This window comes from Ovis canadensis, chromosome 10 (genome assembly GCF_042477335.2).
Source record: "Ovis canadensis isolate MfBH-ARS-UI-01 breed Bighorn chromosome 10, ARS-UI_OviCan_v2, whole genome shotgun sequence".
Classification (NCBI taxonomy): Eukaryota; Metazoa; Chordata; class Mammalia; order Artiodactyla; family Bovidae; genus Ovis; species Ovis canadensis.
Genome location: NC_091254.1, coordinates 84,721,796 through 84,742,925, shown reverse-complemented (window position 1 = coordinate 84,742,925; position 21,130 = coordinate 84,721,796). Strand labels below are relative to the sequence as shown.

General features: G+C 37.6%; 1 protein-coding gene across 2 annotated transcripts in view; it reads right to left on the bottom strand.

Moving 5' to 3' along the window:
- The window catches only part of LOC138446666 (ATP-binding cassette sub-family C member 4-like), a 307,920-nt gene that overhangs the window by 52,227 nt on the left and 234,563 nt on the right, over positions 1–21,130 (bottom strand). For both annotated transcript variants that reach the window (XM_069601887.1, XM_069601886.1), the window contains 2 exons: positions 13,379–13,534; positions 7,008–7,097 (listed from right to left, as the gene is read on the bottom strand). In XM_069601887.1, the coding sequence (XP_069457988.1) occupies positions 7,008–7,097; positions 13,379–13,534 (246 nt within the window). The remainder of the gene's footprint in view (positions 1–7,007; positions 7,098–13,378; positions 13,535–21,130) is intronic.

Below are 21,130 nucleotides of genomic sequence, written 5' to 3'. Positions count from 1 at the left end.
TAAGGCTGACTTGACTTCACACTCCAGGATGTCTGGCTCTAGGTGAGGGATCACACCATCATGGTTATCTGGGTCATTAAGCTCTTCTTTGTATAGTTCTTCTGTGTATTCTTGCCACCTTTCCTTAATATCTTCTACTTCTGTTAGGTCCATAACATTTCTGTCCTTTATTGCGCTCATCTTTGATGAAACGTTCCCTTTTTATCTCTAATTTTCTTGAAGAGATCTCTAGTCTTTCCCATTCTATTGTTTTCCTTTATGTCTTTTCATTTTTCACTTAGGAAGGCTTCCTTATGTCTCCTTGTTATTCTTTGGAACTCTTCATTTAGATGAGTATATATTTCCTTTTCTCCTTTGCCTTTCACTTCTCTCTTTTCTCAGCTATTTGTAAGGCCTCCTCAGGCAACAATTTTGCCTTTTTGCATTTCTTTTTATTGGGGATGGTTTTGGTCACTACCTCCTGTACAATGTCATGAACCTCCGTACATAGTTCTTCAGGCACTCTGTCTATCAGATCTAATCCCTTACTGTAAGGTACTCTAGTTCCCTGTGCTATACAGTAAATCCTTGTTGCTTCTCTATTTTATATATATTAGTTTGTATCTGTGAATTTCATACTCCTGATTGATCCCTCTCTTTCCCCTTTGGTAATCATAAGTTTATTTTCTATGTCTGTGAGTCTGTTTCTTTTTATATATACATTAATTTGCTTTATTTTTTAGAATCCATATATAAGTGATATCATATAATATTTGTCTTTCCCTGACTTCACTTAGGATGATTTTCTAGGTCTATCCATGTTGCTGTGAATAGCAATATTTTATTGATTTTTATGTCTGTATAACACTATATACATACATATATACATATAAAATATATATATATATATATATTTATGTGTGTATGTTGCCACATCTTCTTAAACCAATTGTCTGTTGACAGAAACTTGAGTTCCTTCTATATCTTGGCTATTGAAAATAGTGCAGTAATGAACCCTGGGGTGCATGTTCTTTTCAAATTAGTATTTCCATTTTCCCCAGATATATACCCAGGAGTATAATTGCTGGATCATCTGGTAGCCCTATTTTTAGTTCTTTTAGGAACTTCCATACTGTTTTCCACACACCAATTTACATTCCCACCAACAGTGTGTTGGGGATTTCCCAAGTGGCTCAATGGTAAAAAAAATCCAGCTGCCAATGAAGGAGATGAGAGAAATGTGGTCCCTGGGTCAGGAAGATCCTCTGGAGAAGGAAATGACAACACACTCCAGTATTCCTGCCTGGAAAATCCTGTGGACAGAGAAGTGTGGCAGGCTACAGTTTATAGGGTTGCCAAGATTCAAACATGACTGAGCATACACACATACAGCAGTGTGTTAGAGTTCCATTTTTCCCACATCTTCTCTAGCATTTATTACTTATAGACTTTTTGATGACAGCCATTCTGACTGGTATGAGTTGGTACCTCATTGTGGTTTTGATTTGCATTTCTCTAATAATTAATAATTCTGAGCATCTTTTCATGTGTCTATTGGCCATCTGTATGTCTTCTTTGAAGAATTTCATAAATGTTTTTCAGTGAAAACTCAGGAAAAACAAGACCACGACACAAGAAGTTATTTCCCCCAGACTATGGGTATAGGTGATATTTGTATTAATCTATCCTCATAAAATCAAAATTGGAAGATTAAATAATCAACTTTTTAACTGCCAAAGATAATCTGAAACTATATTGAGTTGCAGGGATCAGTTCAATGAATATTTGTTTTAGAGAAATATTATAGATTAAGAACAAAATTCAGACTGTGCTTGAAATTAAAGAGCAGAGAGTAAATATACTTCAAATTAAAGGACTAAAGATTGATAAGTGATGGCCAATTAGCAGGTACACAGAATTACAAAGGCAAATTACAAAACACCAGGGTGAGAGGGCAATATTTTCATGGTATCCTAAATGCTGGAGTACTTCCATGAATGTTATCCTGAATTGTGTTCCTTATGAAAGTCTAGTCCATAGAAATGGGAATTCTGAGTAAGGATTAAATATGGTATTAGTATTTAGTGATAGCAGGAAAGGTATGCAAAATCTGAAGGATAAGATATGGACTATAAGGCAAGTGGCTGCAATGAAAATTATCAAATGGAGGTCAGCTTAATCACCCCCACCCCTGCCACCTCATTACAAGGAAGAGGTCTTACTGAATATTCTATGAAACATATTCCATAAATCTAAACTCAAGTGATAGGACTGATCAAGAGTGTAACACAGGCAAGACTTTCTCACTTTTCCTTCTGAGCTGACTTTGGTAATCCTTGTAAATGCAAATTAGTCTTTCTTAAGACTGACATCATGACTGTGAGGAAATAACCTCAAACCTACTGGTGACTCAGATGATATCTCATCACTAATCTGGTTTTTACTTTCCTTCAAGTTGTCTATATATGCCTGACAAGGAATAAGCTGTTGTGAGGTGAAAATGTTTTCCAGAACTCATGGTTTTCTGAGACTCTAACTTCATTTATGGATCAGGGATGGTTATGACAATGCTACAAATAAGAAGACCTTTTGTAGTGTAATCATATAATCAGGTTATAATTATTTAAATGGAAAAAAGACAAAAGAGACAGTAGACAATAACTAGGAGTTACAGCTGGAGAGTCTGAAAACATATTAGATAATAGTGTAATGTAGCGAACTGAAGTGAAAGTCGCTCAGTCGTATCCAACTCTGAGACCCCATGGACTACAGTCCATGGAATTTTCCAGGCCAGAATACTGGAGTGGGTAAACTTTCTCTTCTCCAGGGGATCTTCCCAACTCAGGGATCGAACCCAGGTCTCCCACATTGCAGGTGGATTCTTTACCAGCTGAGCCACAAGGGAAGCCCAAGAATACTGGAGTGGGTAGCCTATCCCTTCTCCAGCAGATCTTCCAGACCCAGGAATCCATCTGGGGTCTCCTGCATTGCAGGCAGATTCTTTACCAACTGAGCTCTCAGGGAAGCCAAATAGTGTAATATTACTATTAAATTTCTTGAGTGAGATATTAGTATAACGTTATTAGGAACATTAGGAGAATGTTTTTGTTTTTAAAAAGTGCATGTTTGCTTACTTAGGATGAGTTGCAACTTTAAAAAAAGTTTCTGCAACTTACTTTCAAACAGTTCAGCAAAATATAGATGATAGTAGAGAGAAAGAAAATACGGAAAAAAATCAACAACTGGTGAATTTTGATGAAGTTATATATGTGTTCATCATACCATTCCTTGCATGTTCCTGTGATTTGAAAAGTTTTAAAACAGAAAATTGGGACCTTGAACCTAGACAGCCTAGGCATAAGTCCTGCCTGGTCTACCAACTGGGAAATTTCCTGAGCTTAATCTATCTTAGCTTCCTAAACTCTAAATAAGACTATAATATTGAAATGAAGTGTCTTCCTCCTAACATTGTTAGAGTATAATGTGAATCAGTATGTGCAGAATCTACAGCAGAGGTTGATATGAAGAGATCAACAGACATTGTCCATTGTTAATAAGGCTGTTGACTATCCTCTCCTCATGTTCTACTTTATTCTTCTCCCTGCATGTTTCAGTACTGAGACTTCATTACACACACATTGGTGGTTTGCTTTTCACCTTCTCTATAAGAAGATAAACTCCGAAAGGATAGAGACTTTGTCTCTTCTGGTAACTGTGATAGCCCCAGAATCTGCAACACTGCCTATCCAAACAACTCTCAATACACATTTGTTAGAAGAATGAATGAAGTGACAAGTGCATCTTATCTTGTGACATAACCTGTCTCTATAAGATAGGAAATAAATCCATACATAATTTTATATAATACTATTTTCTCATTAAATATCATTGTAAAAGAAATATATTCCTTATAACAACAATTAACTGGCCCCAAGATATCATAATATCTAACTTTAAACTATGGAAACCTTTTTTTAAAAGTTGGTGATTGAAGAAAAACAGAGAAAGTAGCACTATTTGAAATTACATATCTTGTATAGAATAGTTCATATCATTTTTGAGCTTGGGAAAATAATAAACTACAGCAAAACTAAAAATAATAAGCTGAACTTATAAGACACCTCAGTTCTATCATCATAAACACTTTCAAATAACCTAGTAAATAAATCATCTTTCTCAACCAGGTGCCAATGTCCCTCACAGAAGGTTAACACAGATGTAAGATGGTTTCCACATTTTGTGAAACCTCCTTACTTTTCAAAATGAAAGGCTGGTGTGGGCTGAAAAGAGACAGTGAAATGCAATCAGCAAATGGGGAAGAGCTATTACCAGAGCAGAGCCAGCAGTAAATGAAATAAAGGGGGAGCCTGTTCACCTAAATACAAGGCCCTGGGAAATGGGCCTGTGACCTGTTGCCATAGCAAGGCTGAACCGCATGCACAGGTTGCTAATGCCCAGATTTCTGTACCTTGGCTTCCTGTGTGATGAGAGCTACTTGTATTTTAAGAGAGATACTATCAGTGGTTCACATAACTGGATGTTTTCTGCACAGTTTTGACATGACATACTATATTCTCAATTGTAAACTCCTGGATCAAAACTGTTTTGTTTTTTCAGAGAAAGCAACACACTGCTGACTCATTTCCAGAGTTTTATCTACTCTGCTCTTTTAATCTTTGAGTGATAAAGTGCTTCATCTTTAAGCACTACTCGATATATTTGTAGAGCTGCTATTTTTTTTTAGGTGCTCTAACTTCTAATGAACATTCTTCAGTGTATAGTAAGTTGGCTATTTTTCAGAAATTGAAAAACATATTTTTAACATATTTTGAAAAATAACCAAGATGAGAGGGACAGCATCCATAGGGCTATCTCCCTCATGGACGTCCATCTCTAACAGGAGAGAATGAGGAGGCAGAAATAGAGGACTTAAAAAAAATTTTTAAGCATCTTTTCCTTTTAGTTAAAGTTCCTAAAGAGTAAAATGGGTGCCCTCTTACTCTCAGGTAAACTGTATTAGTTTTGATTGGCAGTTTCACTTTGGCTTTATTTATAAAGCAATGGCTGGGGTTTTTAATCCACCTAAAAACTGACCTCATTGCTTAAACTGAGAAATCATCCCATCATGGTGTTCCTCTAGGAATTACTTCTTTATGAGATTTACATGTTTTCCAGTGGAGATCGGTAAACAATATATACAAAGGACATAAAGAAATAATTCCCAGAGGAACACAATGATGGGATGATTTCTCACTTTAAGATATATCACTAAAATAATAGGGTTAATTTCAGAAGCAATACACGGAAACCACACACTTCACTTTGTGACATAAACTCATATTTATTTCTGTGTATGGAAAGTTCCAAATGTAGTCTAAATAAATGTAGATCTTAGTATCATGTACCAGTCATCATTTTAGAATTGAGAGGCTACAAAATTTTATTTTAATTTTAGCTCCTTCAGGTGAATTAACAAGTTTTAGGGCCAAGTTCTAAGACAGTTTTTAACAGGATTTATCTCCAATTAACATTTCTTTTCTGTCCATGGAATAATGTTTTTTAAAATTTTAAAGTAATTTTTTGGAGAATCTCTGAAGAGAGATCTCAAGCTCAGAAATAAGTAGGGCTATACCAGAGCTTCCAGTTTAAAATGTGTCTCAATTTCACCAGTAAATGCATCCTATGACCTCAAGAGCAGTCTATCATCTTACCTTTATTTACACTTGGTGGTTTATTGTTCCCACCTCTTTTCTTCTAGAATGTCACTGTAGAAAGACTTACAAACTTAAACGAAATCAGAGGCCCACTGTTTTCCAATTAGGTTAAGGTGAAGTAACCAGCCTGATTTAGGAAAATAAAATTCCCACAATTGCTGGAAAGCAGGGTGGGTGTGTAAAGACCCAATGCTGACAACGTTCAGAAACCAGAATTATTGGCAGGAAATTGTCAGACCTTCAAATCTGCTGACTCATAATCAAAGGCTCTCTATAAATTACACATCTCAGTGCTATCCCTGGAAAAGTGACACCAAAAGATAAAAACACTGATTCAAAACAACAATGTGAGCAATTGCTTTCTGGTATTTTTGACACACACACACACAAAATTAAGAAATAAGGTACAATTCTCTAAAATGAGAGAAAATAAATATCAGTGCCTAAGGCAAAAGACCTGGCTAGGTATTTTCTATGAGAGCCTAGAAGTCTGCCTATTATTTAGAAGTCTAGGTAGAGTTTCTGCCATCAGTACCTTAGAATAAATTTGCAAAACTAGGGAAAATGCACAAAAATAAATAATATTAAATTTTTTTTAAAAAGAGCATCTTAACAGTCAAAATCCTTTTCATACAAGACCAAGGAGATTCAAAGTAGTGGGCCAGAGAGAAACATGGCACAAATAATAGAAAATCCTCTAGAAATGAACTTAGTACAAAGCCTCTCTTAGTACAAACTCTCAGCTCCAGAGTTCTGTTACCAGCATATGCTCTGCAGCATTGAATGATGCAACTGCTAATAAATAATTATCACTTTTCAAATGTATAATATATCTTTAATAAACTCTTTCTTATGAAATTTCATGCCATGTTACTGGCATGATCTCATTTATCTTTTTGTTAATAATGAAAAACAACTGATATCTCCACATAGTAGATACTTCCTAAGATCAAAGGAATAAAATGAATGTTGCAAATTAAGGTATTTAATTCACTAGGTCACTAGTAGAATTTGAACACATAATTTTACCTTCTAGTTTAGTGTTCTATTAAGGGCAAGAAACGTAATGTATCTAATTGCTTTGGGTTCTAGGGAAAAAGGTAAAATGGAAACATGATGCATTATACTGTTGGTTTTCATAAGTACTCATTTCATCTTACATACATTTTAAGTACACCCATGTCATCAATGTACTCCTAGGAGGTAAATGAAGTCAATTAAACTGTTAAGCACCCTTAATTACCTACAATGCTTTTAAATGTACACACACATTAGATATTGATGCTAACAAGTTTATCATATTTAATAAATTACCTCTTCTAAGACATTCCATAGTTCCTCATCTGTATGCTTATTAAAGGGATCCAGATTTTCCCTCATTGTTCCAGTGAACACAATAGGATCCTAAATACAACAAAATAGAGAATGTTATTACTGCAGTCTCTTCATTTCATTCCAGTTTTTAGAGAACAGACTTAAAATGAAAAAAACAACAACAACAAAGCTTACTACAATCATTAATAATAAGGTTGCAAATCAGTTCAATTCAGTTCAGTCACTCAGTCATGTCCAACTCTTTGTGACCCCATGGACTGCTGCAAAACACCAGGCTGCCCTGCCCTTCACCAACTCCTGGAGTTTACTCAAGCTCATGTCCATTAAGTCAGTGATGCCATCCAACCATCTCATCCTCTGTCGTCCCCTTCTCTTCCTACCTTCAGTCTTTCCCAGCATCAGGGTCTTTTCAAATGAGTCAGTTCTTCACATCAGGTGGCCAAAGTATTGGAGTTTCAGCTTCAGCATCAGTCCTTCCAATGAATATCCAGAACTGATTTCCTTTAGGAGGGACTGGTTGGATCTCCTTGCAGTCCAAGGGACTCTCAAGAGTCCTCTCCAACACCACAGTTCAAAAGCATCAATTCTTTTGTGTTCAGCTTTCTTTATACTCCAACTTTCACATCTATACATGACTACTGGAAAAACCATAGCTTTGACTAGATGGACCTTTGTCCGCAAAGTCATGTTTCTGCTTTTTAATATGCTGTCTAGGTTGGTCATAGCTTTTCTTCCAAGGAGCAAGTGTCTTTTAATTTCATGGCTGTAATTACCAACTGCAGTGATTCTGGAGCCCCCAAAAATAAAATCTCTCACTGTTTCCATTGTTTCCCCATCTGTTTGTCATGAAGTGATAGGATCGGATATCATGATCTTAGTTTTCTGAATGTTGAGTTTTAAGCCAACTTTTTCACTCTCCTTTTTCACTTTCATCAAGAGGAACTTTAGCTCTTCTTTGCTTTCTGCCATAAGGGTAACGTCATCTGCATATCTGAGGTTATTGATATTTATCCCAGCAATCTTGATTCCAGCTCGTGCTTCATCCAGCCCAGCATTTTTCATGATACCTCTGCATATAAGTTAAATAAGCAGGGTGACAATATATAACCTTGACATACACCTTTCCTGATTTGGAACCAATCTGTTATTCCATGTCCAGTTCTAACTGCTGCTTCTTGACCTGCATGCAGATTTCTCAAGAGGCAAGTAGGGTGGTCTGATATTCCCATTTCTTTAAGAATTTACCAGAGTTTGTTGTGATCCACACAATGAAAGGTTTTGGCATAGTCAATAAAGCAGAACTAGATGTTTTTCTGGAACTCTTTTGCTTTTTCAATGATCCAACAGATGCTGGCAATTTGATCTCTGGTTCCTCTGCCTTTTCTAAATCTAACTTGAACATCTAGAATTTCACAGTTCACTTACTGTCAAAGCCTGGCTTGGAGAATTTTGAGCATGACTTTGCTAGCATGTGAGATAAGTGCAATTGTGCAGTAATATGAACATTCTTTGACATTGCCTTTCTTTGAGATTTGAATGAAAACTGACCTTTTCAGTCCTGTGGCCACTCATGAGTTTTCCAAATTTGTTGGCATATTGAGTGCAGCACTCTAACAGCATCACCTTTTAGGATTTGAAATAACTCAACTGGAATTCCATCCATCACCTCCACTAACTTCGTTCATAGTGATACTTCCTAAGGTCCACTTAACTTCACACCAGCATGTCTGACTCTAGATGGGTGATCACAGCATCGTGATTATTTGGGTCATGAAGATCTTTTTTGTATAGTTCTTGTGTATTCTTGCCACCTCTTATTAATATCTTCTGCTTCTGTTAGGTCCATACCATTTCTGTCCTTTATTGTGCCCATCTTTGCATGAAATGTTCCCTCGGTATCTCTAATTTTCTTGAAGAGATCTCTAGTCTTTCCCATTCTATAGTTTTCCTCTATTTCTCTGCACTGATCACTGAGGAAGTCTTTCTTATCTCTCCTTCCTAGGACTGAGCAACTGAAACTAAAAATTAAGTTTAAGCATTTCCCATTCCAATAAGGGTACCCACTCACATCTATACTGCTAGTTTAAAAGGATATATTGGGAGATTATGCATGTTCATTTAGCTGTAGTAGATGGAAGAACATAGTTTAATAAATAAGAGTATTTCCCTTTGTTTGACATGCCAAATATATATCTCAAAATCAGTAGAATTTTCATCAAAGCTTATTGAATAAAAAGAATTATATATTAAAATATGAACTGTAGATCTGACTGTAAAAGTGCTCACAGTAGACACATATGCAAGGGCAGATAAGGATCAAAGTAATAACAACAGATATTATTATTACAGTACCCACCTCTAGGCAATGAAGTAAATAAACTAGTCTTATAAATAAGCATTATAAAGATGTTTACAGGCAGAACACTTCAGTGTAGAAATTTACAGAACATAAAAATTTCTTATAAATATACACTAAATTTATTGGTCTAAGTATATTCTTTCTGAAGGTACACAATTAAATCTCATTTAATGAGAATTAGACAGTTAGAGGAGCCTAGTGCGCTACAGGTCACAAAGTGTTGGACATAACAACTGAACAACAACAATAAGAGTTAGCTGGCAAGGCAGAGTCAGGAAAATAAATGCTCTTTGTCAATATAGTGTTTTAAATGGAGTACTAGCTTCAAACCTGTTTTTCATCATGGCATAAAGTTGATACTTTTTAAATTTAACACTTCATACCATATTTAGTAGTAATTTTTCCCTTGTTACTACTGTAAGTTCATATTAGACATGTGACACAAAAATGGCCACTCTGAATCAGAGCATTTAGTGTAGCAAATTGATAATCCCTCAACACAACTGCAAGCCTGAAAATCTCAGTCTTACCGGACCTTTTTATATGCTCCTGGAAGATAAGACTTTCATTATCTTACAAAGAATCTCTGCCCACTAACCTGATGCTTAAAACAGCCTGGGACCTAGACAAAAATCATACAGGTGGTTATAAATGGGGCAGATACAGAACAACAGTTTTAATGATTTGAGTCCCAAACCAGGAAACTGCCCTCCGCTAATGTTTATGAAGCAACACTACAGCTGCTGCTTCCTTGAGTCCTAAACGCTCTGTCCTCATTTCTAATCTGAGAACCTTTAAGGTGCAGCTCATCTCCCTGTTTTAAGAATAAGGACCCAGAGTTGTTTTAAAATCTTGGTGTGCTTCCTTTTTCTTTTTTTGTAACACTGTAGCCTCTAAACGAGTTCAATCCCTGGCTCAGGAAGATCCCTGGAGGAGAAAATGGCACTCCAGTATTCTTGCCTGGAGAATCCCATGGACAGAGGAGCCTGACAGGCTACAATCCGTGGGGTCACAAAGAGTCAGACACAACTGAAGAGACTTAGCAGCAGCAGCCTCTAAATGAACTGATCATCATCCATATTCAGAAGAAAGAATATTGCTTGCCAGCAAAAGAAATGAATATAAGTCCTGTAAAGTTCTCTTTTGGTAGCTCCAGGGAACAGTTCAAAGGGACTTAACAAAAACTTCTGACTGCATTGGTCTAGAGTCTAGTAATAGAATATCAACCTCTTCTGAGTTTTGTTCTCAATGAGGAAAAAAAGGGAAAGAAAGCCAGGTAATTTGGGATGTCTTAGAGAGAGACAGCTCTGATTTACCTCTTTCAACCTACTATAGAAAGCTCAGGAAATAGAAATACCAAAAGAGCAGAGTAGGCTATTTTAAAAAAAAATAGCTAACTTTTGCCTTGATTTTTCAAAAACCTATTACATATAAAAATGAATCCGTTTAATCATAATAAACAGATCTGTGCTGATCTGTGCCAACCCTTGGTCTGTAATCATAAACACTCAATTTGCAAGGCATCTCTCTTCAACTGAAAACATTTTCTTTGTGCCAACAGCATAAGGGTGTCTAGGTGCAGAGAGTCATCCAAAGAAGTTTTGAAATCCATTTTTTCAGATTATTTTAGATAAGCAGCTACTATTGAATGTAATCACTCCATGGTGTTCTTTCTGGGGAACATAACTACTTCACATCATGAGCATAAACGATGCACACACTTCAGCTCCCTGTTGTTTGAGGAAAGTACCTAAGAACTGCTTTCAGTTTTTACTTATTCCTGAAATTTTGAACACAAATTGAGGAGTATTTTCTTAAGAATATAGTATTTGTTTCTGAAAGCTTCCCACCACCCCCCATGACTCCAGGACTGATGCTCTAAGACACCATTTCCCTGCCTCTGGCTCCTTTGCAGGTGCTTGGTGCTATCACATCTCCCCCAGTTCTGAGTTGCTCGTGGTGGGGTCAACAGTGATGGGGATGAGCCTAGCAGGGAGAGAGAGAGAAAGAGAAATGATCCCAGAAGCTCGCTGCTGCTCCCAGGATCACAGGGAGCAGAGAGCCAGGGAAGATGGTGTGGGCCTGGCTCACCTGAGTGGGGCAACTCAAAGAAACAGCCTTGGGCTCCCCCTCTGCAGAGTCTCCTCTCAGCTTCCTAGGTTCCCTAAATCAGGGTGTTGAGACACAAGCATCACTGCTTCCTACTCCTTTGGGGAAGGGGATATGGAATTCCATATCCCATATTCTTCTTCACTACTCTACTGCTTGCCTGCTTGTTGTTGTTCAGTCACTAAGTCCTGACTCTTTGCGACCCTATAGACTGCAGCACACCAGTGAACTTGCAGAACACTTCCAAGTTCTTCACTATCTCCAGAGTTTGCTCAAACTCATGTCCATTGGGTCAATGATGCCATTCAACCACCTCATCCTCTGTCACCCCCTTCTCCTCCTTCCTGCAATCTTTCCCAGCATCAGGGTCTTTTCTAAACAGTCAGTTCTTTACATCAAGTGGCCAAAGTATTGGAGCTTCAATTTCAGCATTGGTCCTTCCAATGAATATTCAGAGTTGATTTCCTTTAGGACTGACTGGCTTGATCTCCTTGTTGAAGAGACTCTCAAGCATCTTCTCCAACACCACAGTTTGAAAGCATCAAATCTTTGGCGCTCATCCTTCTTTATGGTCCAACTCTCACATCTGTGCATGACTAATAGAAAAACCATAGCTTTGTCTATACAGACCTTTGTCAGCAAAGTGATGTCTCTGCTTTTTAATATGCTGTCTGGGTTTGTCATAGTTTTTTTCTTCCAAGGAGCAAGTGTCTCTTAATTTCATGGCTGCAGCCACCATCTGCAATGATTTTTATGAAAAGGACATCTTTTTTTGGTATTAGTTCTAGAAGGTCTTGCTTGTTCAGCATTAGGTGTTGGGGCATAGACTTGGATTACTGTGATGTAGAATGGTTTGCCTTGAAAACAAACCAAGATTATTCTGTCATTTTTGAGATTGCACCCAAGTACTGCATTTCAGACTCTTTTGTTGATTATGAAGGCTACTCCATTTCTTCTAAGAGATTCTTGCCCACAGTAGTAGATATAATGGTCATCTGAATTAAATTCACCTATTCCTCTCCATTTTAGTTCACTGATTTCTAAAATGTTGATGTTCACTCTCGCCATCTCCTGTTTGACCACTTCCAATTTACCTTGATTCATGGACCTAACATTCCAGGTTCCTCTGCAATATTGTTCTTTACAGCATCAGACTTTACTTTTACCACCAGACACATCCACAACTGGGCGTTGCTTCCACTTTGGTTCAGCCTCTTTATTCCTTCTGGAGCTATTTCTCCATTCTTCTCCAGTAGCATATTGGAAACCTACTGACCTGAGGGGTTCATCTTTCAGTATCGTATCTTTTTTGCCTTTTCATACTGTTCATTGGGTTCTCAACACAAGAATGCTGAAGTGATTTTCTTGCCTCATTAATTTTTTTTATTAATCACTCATTTATTAAAGTCTCCCCAAAGCATCCATATACTCTGTAATTCTTAAAGTCCCACAGTTCCACAAAAAGCCCTGCAGGGAGATAATCACCTTTAAAAAAGTTAACTTTATTTCCCATAGCAAAATTCCATCAGTAAGACACAACCTGTGTTTCCCTATAGAATCCTCTCCAGCGCTAAATCATTTATCATATTGTTTTCAGAATTGTGTGTTATCAGTGGATAAGACTGTGGCATCTGGCAAAATTTTAAGTCTAGAAATCTATCTGGATAAGTTATTAAATCACATACACACAAACCAAAAGAACAAACAACAAAACCTGGTTTCTGATTAAAGTATCTGCTGAAAATACCTGCTGTTAAAAATATGCTCTGCTGAGGGGGAAAATATTAACCCTTTCATTCATTTTTAAAATCAATCAAATTAAAAGCAATTAAACTTATATACTGGATGAAAAGAACATGTGAGAATGTTCTGATGTACATACTTGAGGTATGATTGACATTTTCTTCCTTAAATCATGAAGTCCAATTTCAGTTATCAAGATCTTATCAATCCAAATTCTACCTTCAGGCTCTGACAATCTAAAGAGGGCAGCAATGAAAGAACTTTTTCCAGCTCCTGTTCTTCCCACAATGCCAACCTGTGAAGAGATCCAGGAGGAATTAAGAACTAACAATATGCAACAAACCTGGGAGAAACCCTGGTGGTTGAAGATGAATTTTAAAAGCTCTATATTGAATATAGTCTATATATTTCAACCATGGCACTATTGACATTTTTGTTTAAATACTTCATTGTTATGGGGTGGGAGGCTGTCCTGTGTATTGTAGGATGGTTAGCAATAGCCATGGACTCTACCCACTAGAGGCCAGAAGCACCCCTAAACTGTCAACCAAAAATGTCAGACATTGACAAATGTCTTCTAGTTGAGATCCCCTGATCCAAAGAAGAATTAAAAATAGCAAAATCAATCTATTAGCAACAAAAAAATCACAAGTTGCTTAAGTGTTCCACAAGAAATAAATCTTTAGTTTTTATTTCTACTGTCTGCATATTTTGAACCTTGAGAATTTTGCGGATAATTTCATAGAGATATCAACAAATCAAATCAGAACTCTTACATATAAATAAGTATGCATTTTCCCAGAGTTCTATTATTTAAAAGGGCTTATACTCTGGGCTTCCCAGGTAGCACTGGTGGTAAAGAACCTGCTCATCAATGCAGGAGATGTCAACGACGCAGGTTCAATCCCTAGGTTGGAAAGATTCCCTGGAATAGGAAATGGCCACCCACTCCAGTATTCTTGCCTGGAGAATCCCATGGACAGAGGAGAATGGCAGGCTAAAGTCCATAGGGTCACAAAGAGTCAGACATGATTGAACGACTGAGCATACACACATTCTCTGGTAGAGAAACTAAATCACTTCAAGGTATTAAATGCCTTGGTTATGTTCTGTCTTGAAAGGAATCATTTTAAAATTGTAAAATACTCATCTCAGTGTCTTAAGAGACAGTAGCTAGTAAGCAAAACACATATAATAAAACCAACAACAACACAAACAACATTTGCTATTTATATGGAACCTTGCATCTGAACAGTTCAAAAGGCATTGTACAAACCAATTAATACTTACAGTTAAACCTTGGAAAGATATATGTCAAGTATCAGTCTGGTTATTTAAAACCAAGTCAGAAAGAAATTAGCACATTGAAAATAACATCAAACGATCACAATAATGCAGGTAAAATGCTGGTTAGGAATGAAACTGTATTGTAAAAGTTGGCTTTTCACTGTGTGCTATAAACATCTATGCAGAGCACTATATAAAGTAGCTTAGACATGGAAGCAGATTAAATGTCCATTAACAGAGGAATGGATAAAGAAGATGTGATACATATATAAAGGGAATACTACTCAGCCATAAAAAGTCATGAAATGTTACCATTTACAGCAACATGGATGGACCAAGAGATTATACTACGTGAAGTAAATCAGACAAAGGCAAAGCAAATGTCATGTTATCACTTACATGTGGAATCTTAAAAAAATGATACAAATGAACTTATTTACAAAACAGAAACAGACTCACAGACATAGAAAACAAATTTATGGTTACCAAAGGGGAAAGTGGTGGGGGGGGCGTAAATTAGGAATTTTGGAGTAACATATACACACTACTTCTGGAGGGCATGGAAACCCACTCTAGTATTCCTGCCTGGAGAATCCCCATGGACAGAGGAGCCTGGCGGGCTACAGACCATGGGGTCGCAGAGTCAGACACGACTGAGCGACTAAGCATAGCACAGCACGTACACATTACCATATATAAAATAAAAAAGGTCCTACCCTATAGCTTCCCTGGTGGTTCAGATGGTAAAGAATCTGCCTGCAATGTGGGAGACCCTGATTCAATCCCTGGGTCAGGAAGATCCCCTGGAGAAAGAAATGGCACCCCACTCCAGTACCCTTGCCTGGAAAAATTCCATGGATGGAGGAGCCTGGTGGGCTACAGTCCATGGAGTCACAAAGAGTAGGACACGACTGAGCAACTTCACTTCACCATATAGCACAAGAAACTATACTCAGTACTTTGTAATAACCTATATGGAAAAAGAATCTATACATCTGAATCACTTTGCTATACACCTGAAAGTAACACAACATTATAAACCAACTATACTTCAATAAAAATGAATAAAAGCATGTATGCAGAAACTGGCTTTTTCATAGCAATGAGCTTGCATAACTGCAGATTCCCTAGTGAGAGCTTCTCAAAAGATGATTTCCTCTCTATTTAGGAATTTGGAATTGATGATGGGCATAAGACATGCTTTCAATCATTTGTAAATTAATTCAGTCAGTAAATTTTTAAAATTCACAGCTTTAAATAGAGAAGAATTAAATCTTTCTGAGCACTGATTATATTCTGGGAACCTTACATATTTCCTCATTTGAATACCTTCAAAGTTCCAAAGCTTAATCTGTAAGATCAATAAGGACACGTCAAAAAGGAATTTATCTTTACAGACATTACATGTAAGAAAAGTAGCTTTAGTTGATTTATCTTTGTAGCCAGTTTTCTATCTTAATTTATTTAACACTGATAGGTCATTTTCTGCATATAGGAAGGTTCTTCTGCATACATGCACAGCTCATGTGTTCTGTGTACAGGCTGATCTGGGCAACATGGCAGGTTCAATTCCAGACCACCACAATAAAATAAGTACTGCAATAAAACAAGTCACACTTTTTTAGTTTCCCCATCTATATAAAAGTTATATGTATGCTATACTGTAGTCTGTCATGTGAGCAATAGCATTACATCTTAAAAAACAGTATTAGTATCTTAATTTTTAAAAACTTTATTGTCTAGAAATGCTAACTATCAACTAAGCCTCTAGCAAATTATAGCAGTAACATCAAAGATCATTGATCACAGATCATAACAAATATAATAATAATAATAAGTTTGAAATATTGTGAGAATTATCAAAATGTGACCCAAAGACATGAAGTTAGCAAATTCTGTAGGGAATGGTTCTGATCCACATGTTTGAGGCAGGGTTGCCGCAAATGTTCAGCTTGCAAAAAATGCAGTATCAGTAAAGCACAATAAAACCAGGTATCGCTGTATTTCTGGGTGTTCTCATATGTGAATCAAAACACATCAGGACATAGGTGAGAACTGTGTTGTAAGAACGTGTGTAAGCAGGACTATAAACTACAAACTCCAAAAAGGAGAGTAAGAAAAAGACAACTCAAATAAAATCTGGCCCGGGCTATTTCTACCAGTTTTCAAAGCTATGTCTGGAAGTCTTTCCCAGGTCACCAAAGGGTTTTGCTAAGTGCCTGTGGGGAATGTCACCAGTATCAGTAATCTTACATTCCTAAATCCAAAGGTACTTGGAAACAGTCTTACCTCAGCTTTACAACTGTTCCTTTCTGTTTTTCCAACCAGGCCAGGGTTGGTCTCTGACAACCACACCAACTTATCGACATTTGCCCCGGAACTATCTCCATACTGATACACTGAACTCCACACGATTAACATCAAATGCCCCCACAAAACAGCCACTTCTTCTGACTTTCCTACTTTAATCTCATTACTTCTTTCCCAGGCTCAACTGTCCACTTTATTTCCAGCTTTCCCTGATTCCAGCATGGTACCAAGGCCTACAGATTCTATACCTGCAGTGTTTCGTGACTCAGTCCCTTATATTAATGACCATAATCATTATGTGAGTAACAGGCTGTGGTTAGCTTTTAAAAAAACAAACAAATCTTATTAATCATAATCAGTGCAAATAAATCTAGAAAGTAAATAAATATTAGTCATCACCCCTGCATGCCAATAAATCCATTCCTAAAATATTGATGTATTTTCTTCCTGGATTTGTATGTGTCTATGTATGTGTATGTTGAAGACAAAAACTAATTTAAACAAAATGAGATATGAACATATTGCAATTTGTTTTCATTTAATATTCACTAAAAATATTTATTTTAATGACTATGTAATATTACAGTATGTGTGATAATTTATTTAATAAACCCCCTATTGGTGGATATTTAGGCAGTCTCTAATATTTTGCTGTTATAAATAACTGTGTTAAATACCCTTGAAGCCAAATCTTTGCAAACAACTGTCATTATTTTCTTAAGTTAAGTTCTCATATGTGGACTTGCCAAGAAAAAGGTATGAACATTTTTAAAGTAGACTCATAAGTACTGCCAAACTACCTCCAGAAATATGATACCAATTTCTACTTCCAGCTCTTTCCCTGCACATTCACAAATCCATGTGTTATAACTTAGTTTTAATTTACATCAGTTTGATTTCAACAAGTGGAATCACATTCCCAGGACATCTTCCTGGAGGCGCAAGAGTTCCTGGCTCCCTGCCTCTCATGTCTGCCCATTCTGGTGCATGTGCTCTCACTTCTCAGATTAACCTCACAAAGGCCGGTTCTGTGCACCTCACTCCACCCCAGGATATCTGACCTCTCCATCCTTCACGTCCATGAGTCAGTTTCCTTGGGGTCACTAGGCAGTCGTGGAGTTGAACATGAAAGTGTGTTATACATCTGATAGTTCGCTTAACTGAATATCAGGTGCCTAGGTCTTCATTCACAGAATCAGAGCATTGTGCTTTGCTTATGCTAGCCCCACTTCCTGGAATGACTTTCACATACATTTCCACTTGCTAAAATTCTAACTGCAAGTTACTAAAGCCTCCCTTACCTATGTAATTCCTTGGAAATTCTGTACTTCTCCCCTCATGGGGGCTTGTTTCAACCCTAACAGATGTTATACCATCTTTTAATAAACTTCCACAAAAGTTCTTACAAAATTAATACAGCCTTTTTCTTATTCCTCAGGTGGACTGACTGTATATGTTGACAGTAGGATCGCATTGAGTTTGCCTTTGTATTATTTGTGTTACCTATGGTGTCCTGTGCAAAAGAGGCCTCTGTAGGGAGCTGAGGTTTTTAACTCAGGCTGGAGAAATGTATGAAAGATCTATTACTATATTGTTTAGGAATGTGATCAGCTGGACAAGGAAACAGACACAGCAGATGGATTCTATAGCCATAAATACAATTGCAAATGGCTAAGCTTCTAATTTTCATGAGATATACAGTTTATAGTAAACAAAGTATAAGTGGTTATAGTCATTTTACACCTTATGAAAATGACAGCTATCTTTGTCCAAGCATGTACTGCATGCTGCTCTCCATGCTGGGTGTTTTATGTATCTTATGTTGTTTAAGTTGTACCTTAGAGATTAGGTCCTGTCACCTCCATTTTGCAAAAGAGAAGATCAAGGCTTAGTTAGATTAACTACTCTGCCTGAAATAATAAAGTTTTAAGTGCCAGGATGGGACTCATTCCACATATGTCAGGTTCTTTTCCATTCTGCTGATGGCCTCTTTATCACCTGGTTGGCCTGACTCCCTATTATGTCCCTCTGGCTAACTAGAACAGAGAAAGTGGGGAGAGGTGTAGCCACAGTTAAAGGAACAGACCTAACATGGAGATCCTATGGCCAGAGAGTTTAAGCAAGATGTGGATATGGGTGAGTATAAACTAGTGGGTAGGGCAAGAAGGACAAAATCTCTGAACAAAGAGCATGACTGAGATCAGGCGGGCAGGCTGTCATCAGGAAAAACCAGCACCTACAGGTGGGCTGGGGAAGAACCCTGCAGCTAAGTGGGACACAAGGTTCCCCAGGAAACAGGCCAAACAGACCTCGGGCACTGCTTGGGGCAGAAAGACTCATTTTTTAATCCCATCAGGTGGTAAAAGAACTGTACATACACTGCTGTGTGGGGCTGTCTCTGATTCCAGGTCCAGGCAGGGCTGAGCCTGTGGGAAATCCCTCCAATCCCTGCAGGAGACTGGTGTGGGGAAGGCTGGAGCAGGATGAAAACTGCCTGTGATAAAGACAGACTCACTGAAAAGATGTGAAGAAATGCAGTGGAATCACACAGTCTTAGATTACAATGTAAAGGCATGATTAGCAGAATATAAATATGAATCTGTAGGGTGGTAAGTGATACAGAACTTTCTAGAGTCTCATGCTCAAACACAAGAGGGGTTTGGGTGATTCATGAGCTCAATTTCAAACTGTCAAAGAATGTTTCATGGAAATCATTGGTTATGAGTCATCAAACACTGTCTATGGGAAAGAAAGGACTTTACTAGGAGTTTACTAGGAGGTCTTGTTCAAATCTGATGCTGAGTCAAGAAGTCTGTATGAGAAAGGGATTCTTCACCTCTAAGAAGCTCCAGGAGATGCAGGTGCTGTTGACCCTGGCACCACAGTCTGAGTCATGAGGAATTAGAGAGCTGGTAAAGAAAGTGGGACACTTTGGGAGTGGGGGGAGGGGTTGCTGAGGAAAACATAAACAAGGAGAAAACGTAGTGAACTAACATATTTGCACATTATATCAAGGTCTAGTAAGCATTTATAAAAATGTATTATCCAAGTAATAACTCTGAGCAAGAAAAAAAAATTAACAAACGAACATCAATCTACCTCTAGAGCTGAAAAATGCTTTAAAATAGCCTAGGACTCTCTAAAATGATCAAATAAACCATCAAATCATCTAAATGAAAAACTCAACCCATGTTCAATATCTACGCAGGAAGCCTAAGGTGCTATTTACCTCATTTTTTGCTTGCTATTTCTTTTATAAATTAGAAACCTATTAATAGTACCTATTAATTTTCCCCATTTACCCTAACTTCCAGGAATTGGGACAGCAGAGGAAATGAGGGAGAGAATAAGGCCCCATTTCTGTTGGTCTGGCTCACTCCCAGCAACCTCAGTCAATCAAATCCAACACAAAAGGATATCCAGGAGTGACGGGGCCTGGGACAAGTGAGCAGGAGAGGAAACCTGATGATGTACACAGGTGGTATGAAATCACCTCATGAATATGCTGCCTGCTTATAATCTTTAAACACAGAAATGAAACTAACAATGATACTATGAGTGAACCATGACACAAAACAAAAGTCAAGTAACTGCAGTTATTAATCCAGTCTACATATTCAATCATCCCACAAACACTTTAGAAGTTCAGATAGTCCTGTGATTTGAGAATTTTAAGGTAGAAGAATACAAATATGTTATATGTCCCTAAGATATAGATAATTCATATTTGATGTCTTTGGGGGAAATTTAAGACAGGAGCAAATTGACAGAATTATGTTTACAATGGGAAATCTGCTAGTAAGCAAACATCACCCATGGTGATTTTAAGCACAGAATTGCATCATGAGGTACAGTTACTATTTTCCCAACCTACCCTGAAACTGGAAATACTTAGGAGCAAGCTTTTGCCATGTGACTAACTGAAGCTGCTCTCTGGACTGTAGCCCACCAGGTTCCTCTGTGCATGGGGATTTTCCTGGCAAGAATACTGAAGTAGGTTGCCATGTCCTCCTCCAGGCCCTGGATGTCATTTGGGCATTAAATTTAATATTCTTTTGTGTCACAAGGGCTTCCCAAGTGGCACTAGTGGTAAAGAATCCCCCTGCCAATGCAAGTAGAGGTAAGAGACCTCTGTTCGATCTCTGGGTTGGGAAGATGCCCTGGAGAAGGAAATGGCAACCCATTCTAGTATTTTTGCTTGGAAAATCCCATGACCAGAGGAGCCTGGAGGGCTGCAGTCCATAGTGTCACACAGAGTCACAAGGGTATCATTCATTAAATATGGCTATGGTCC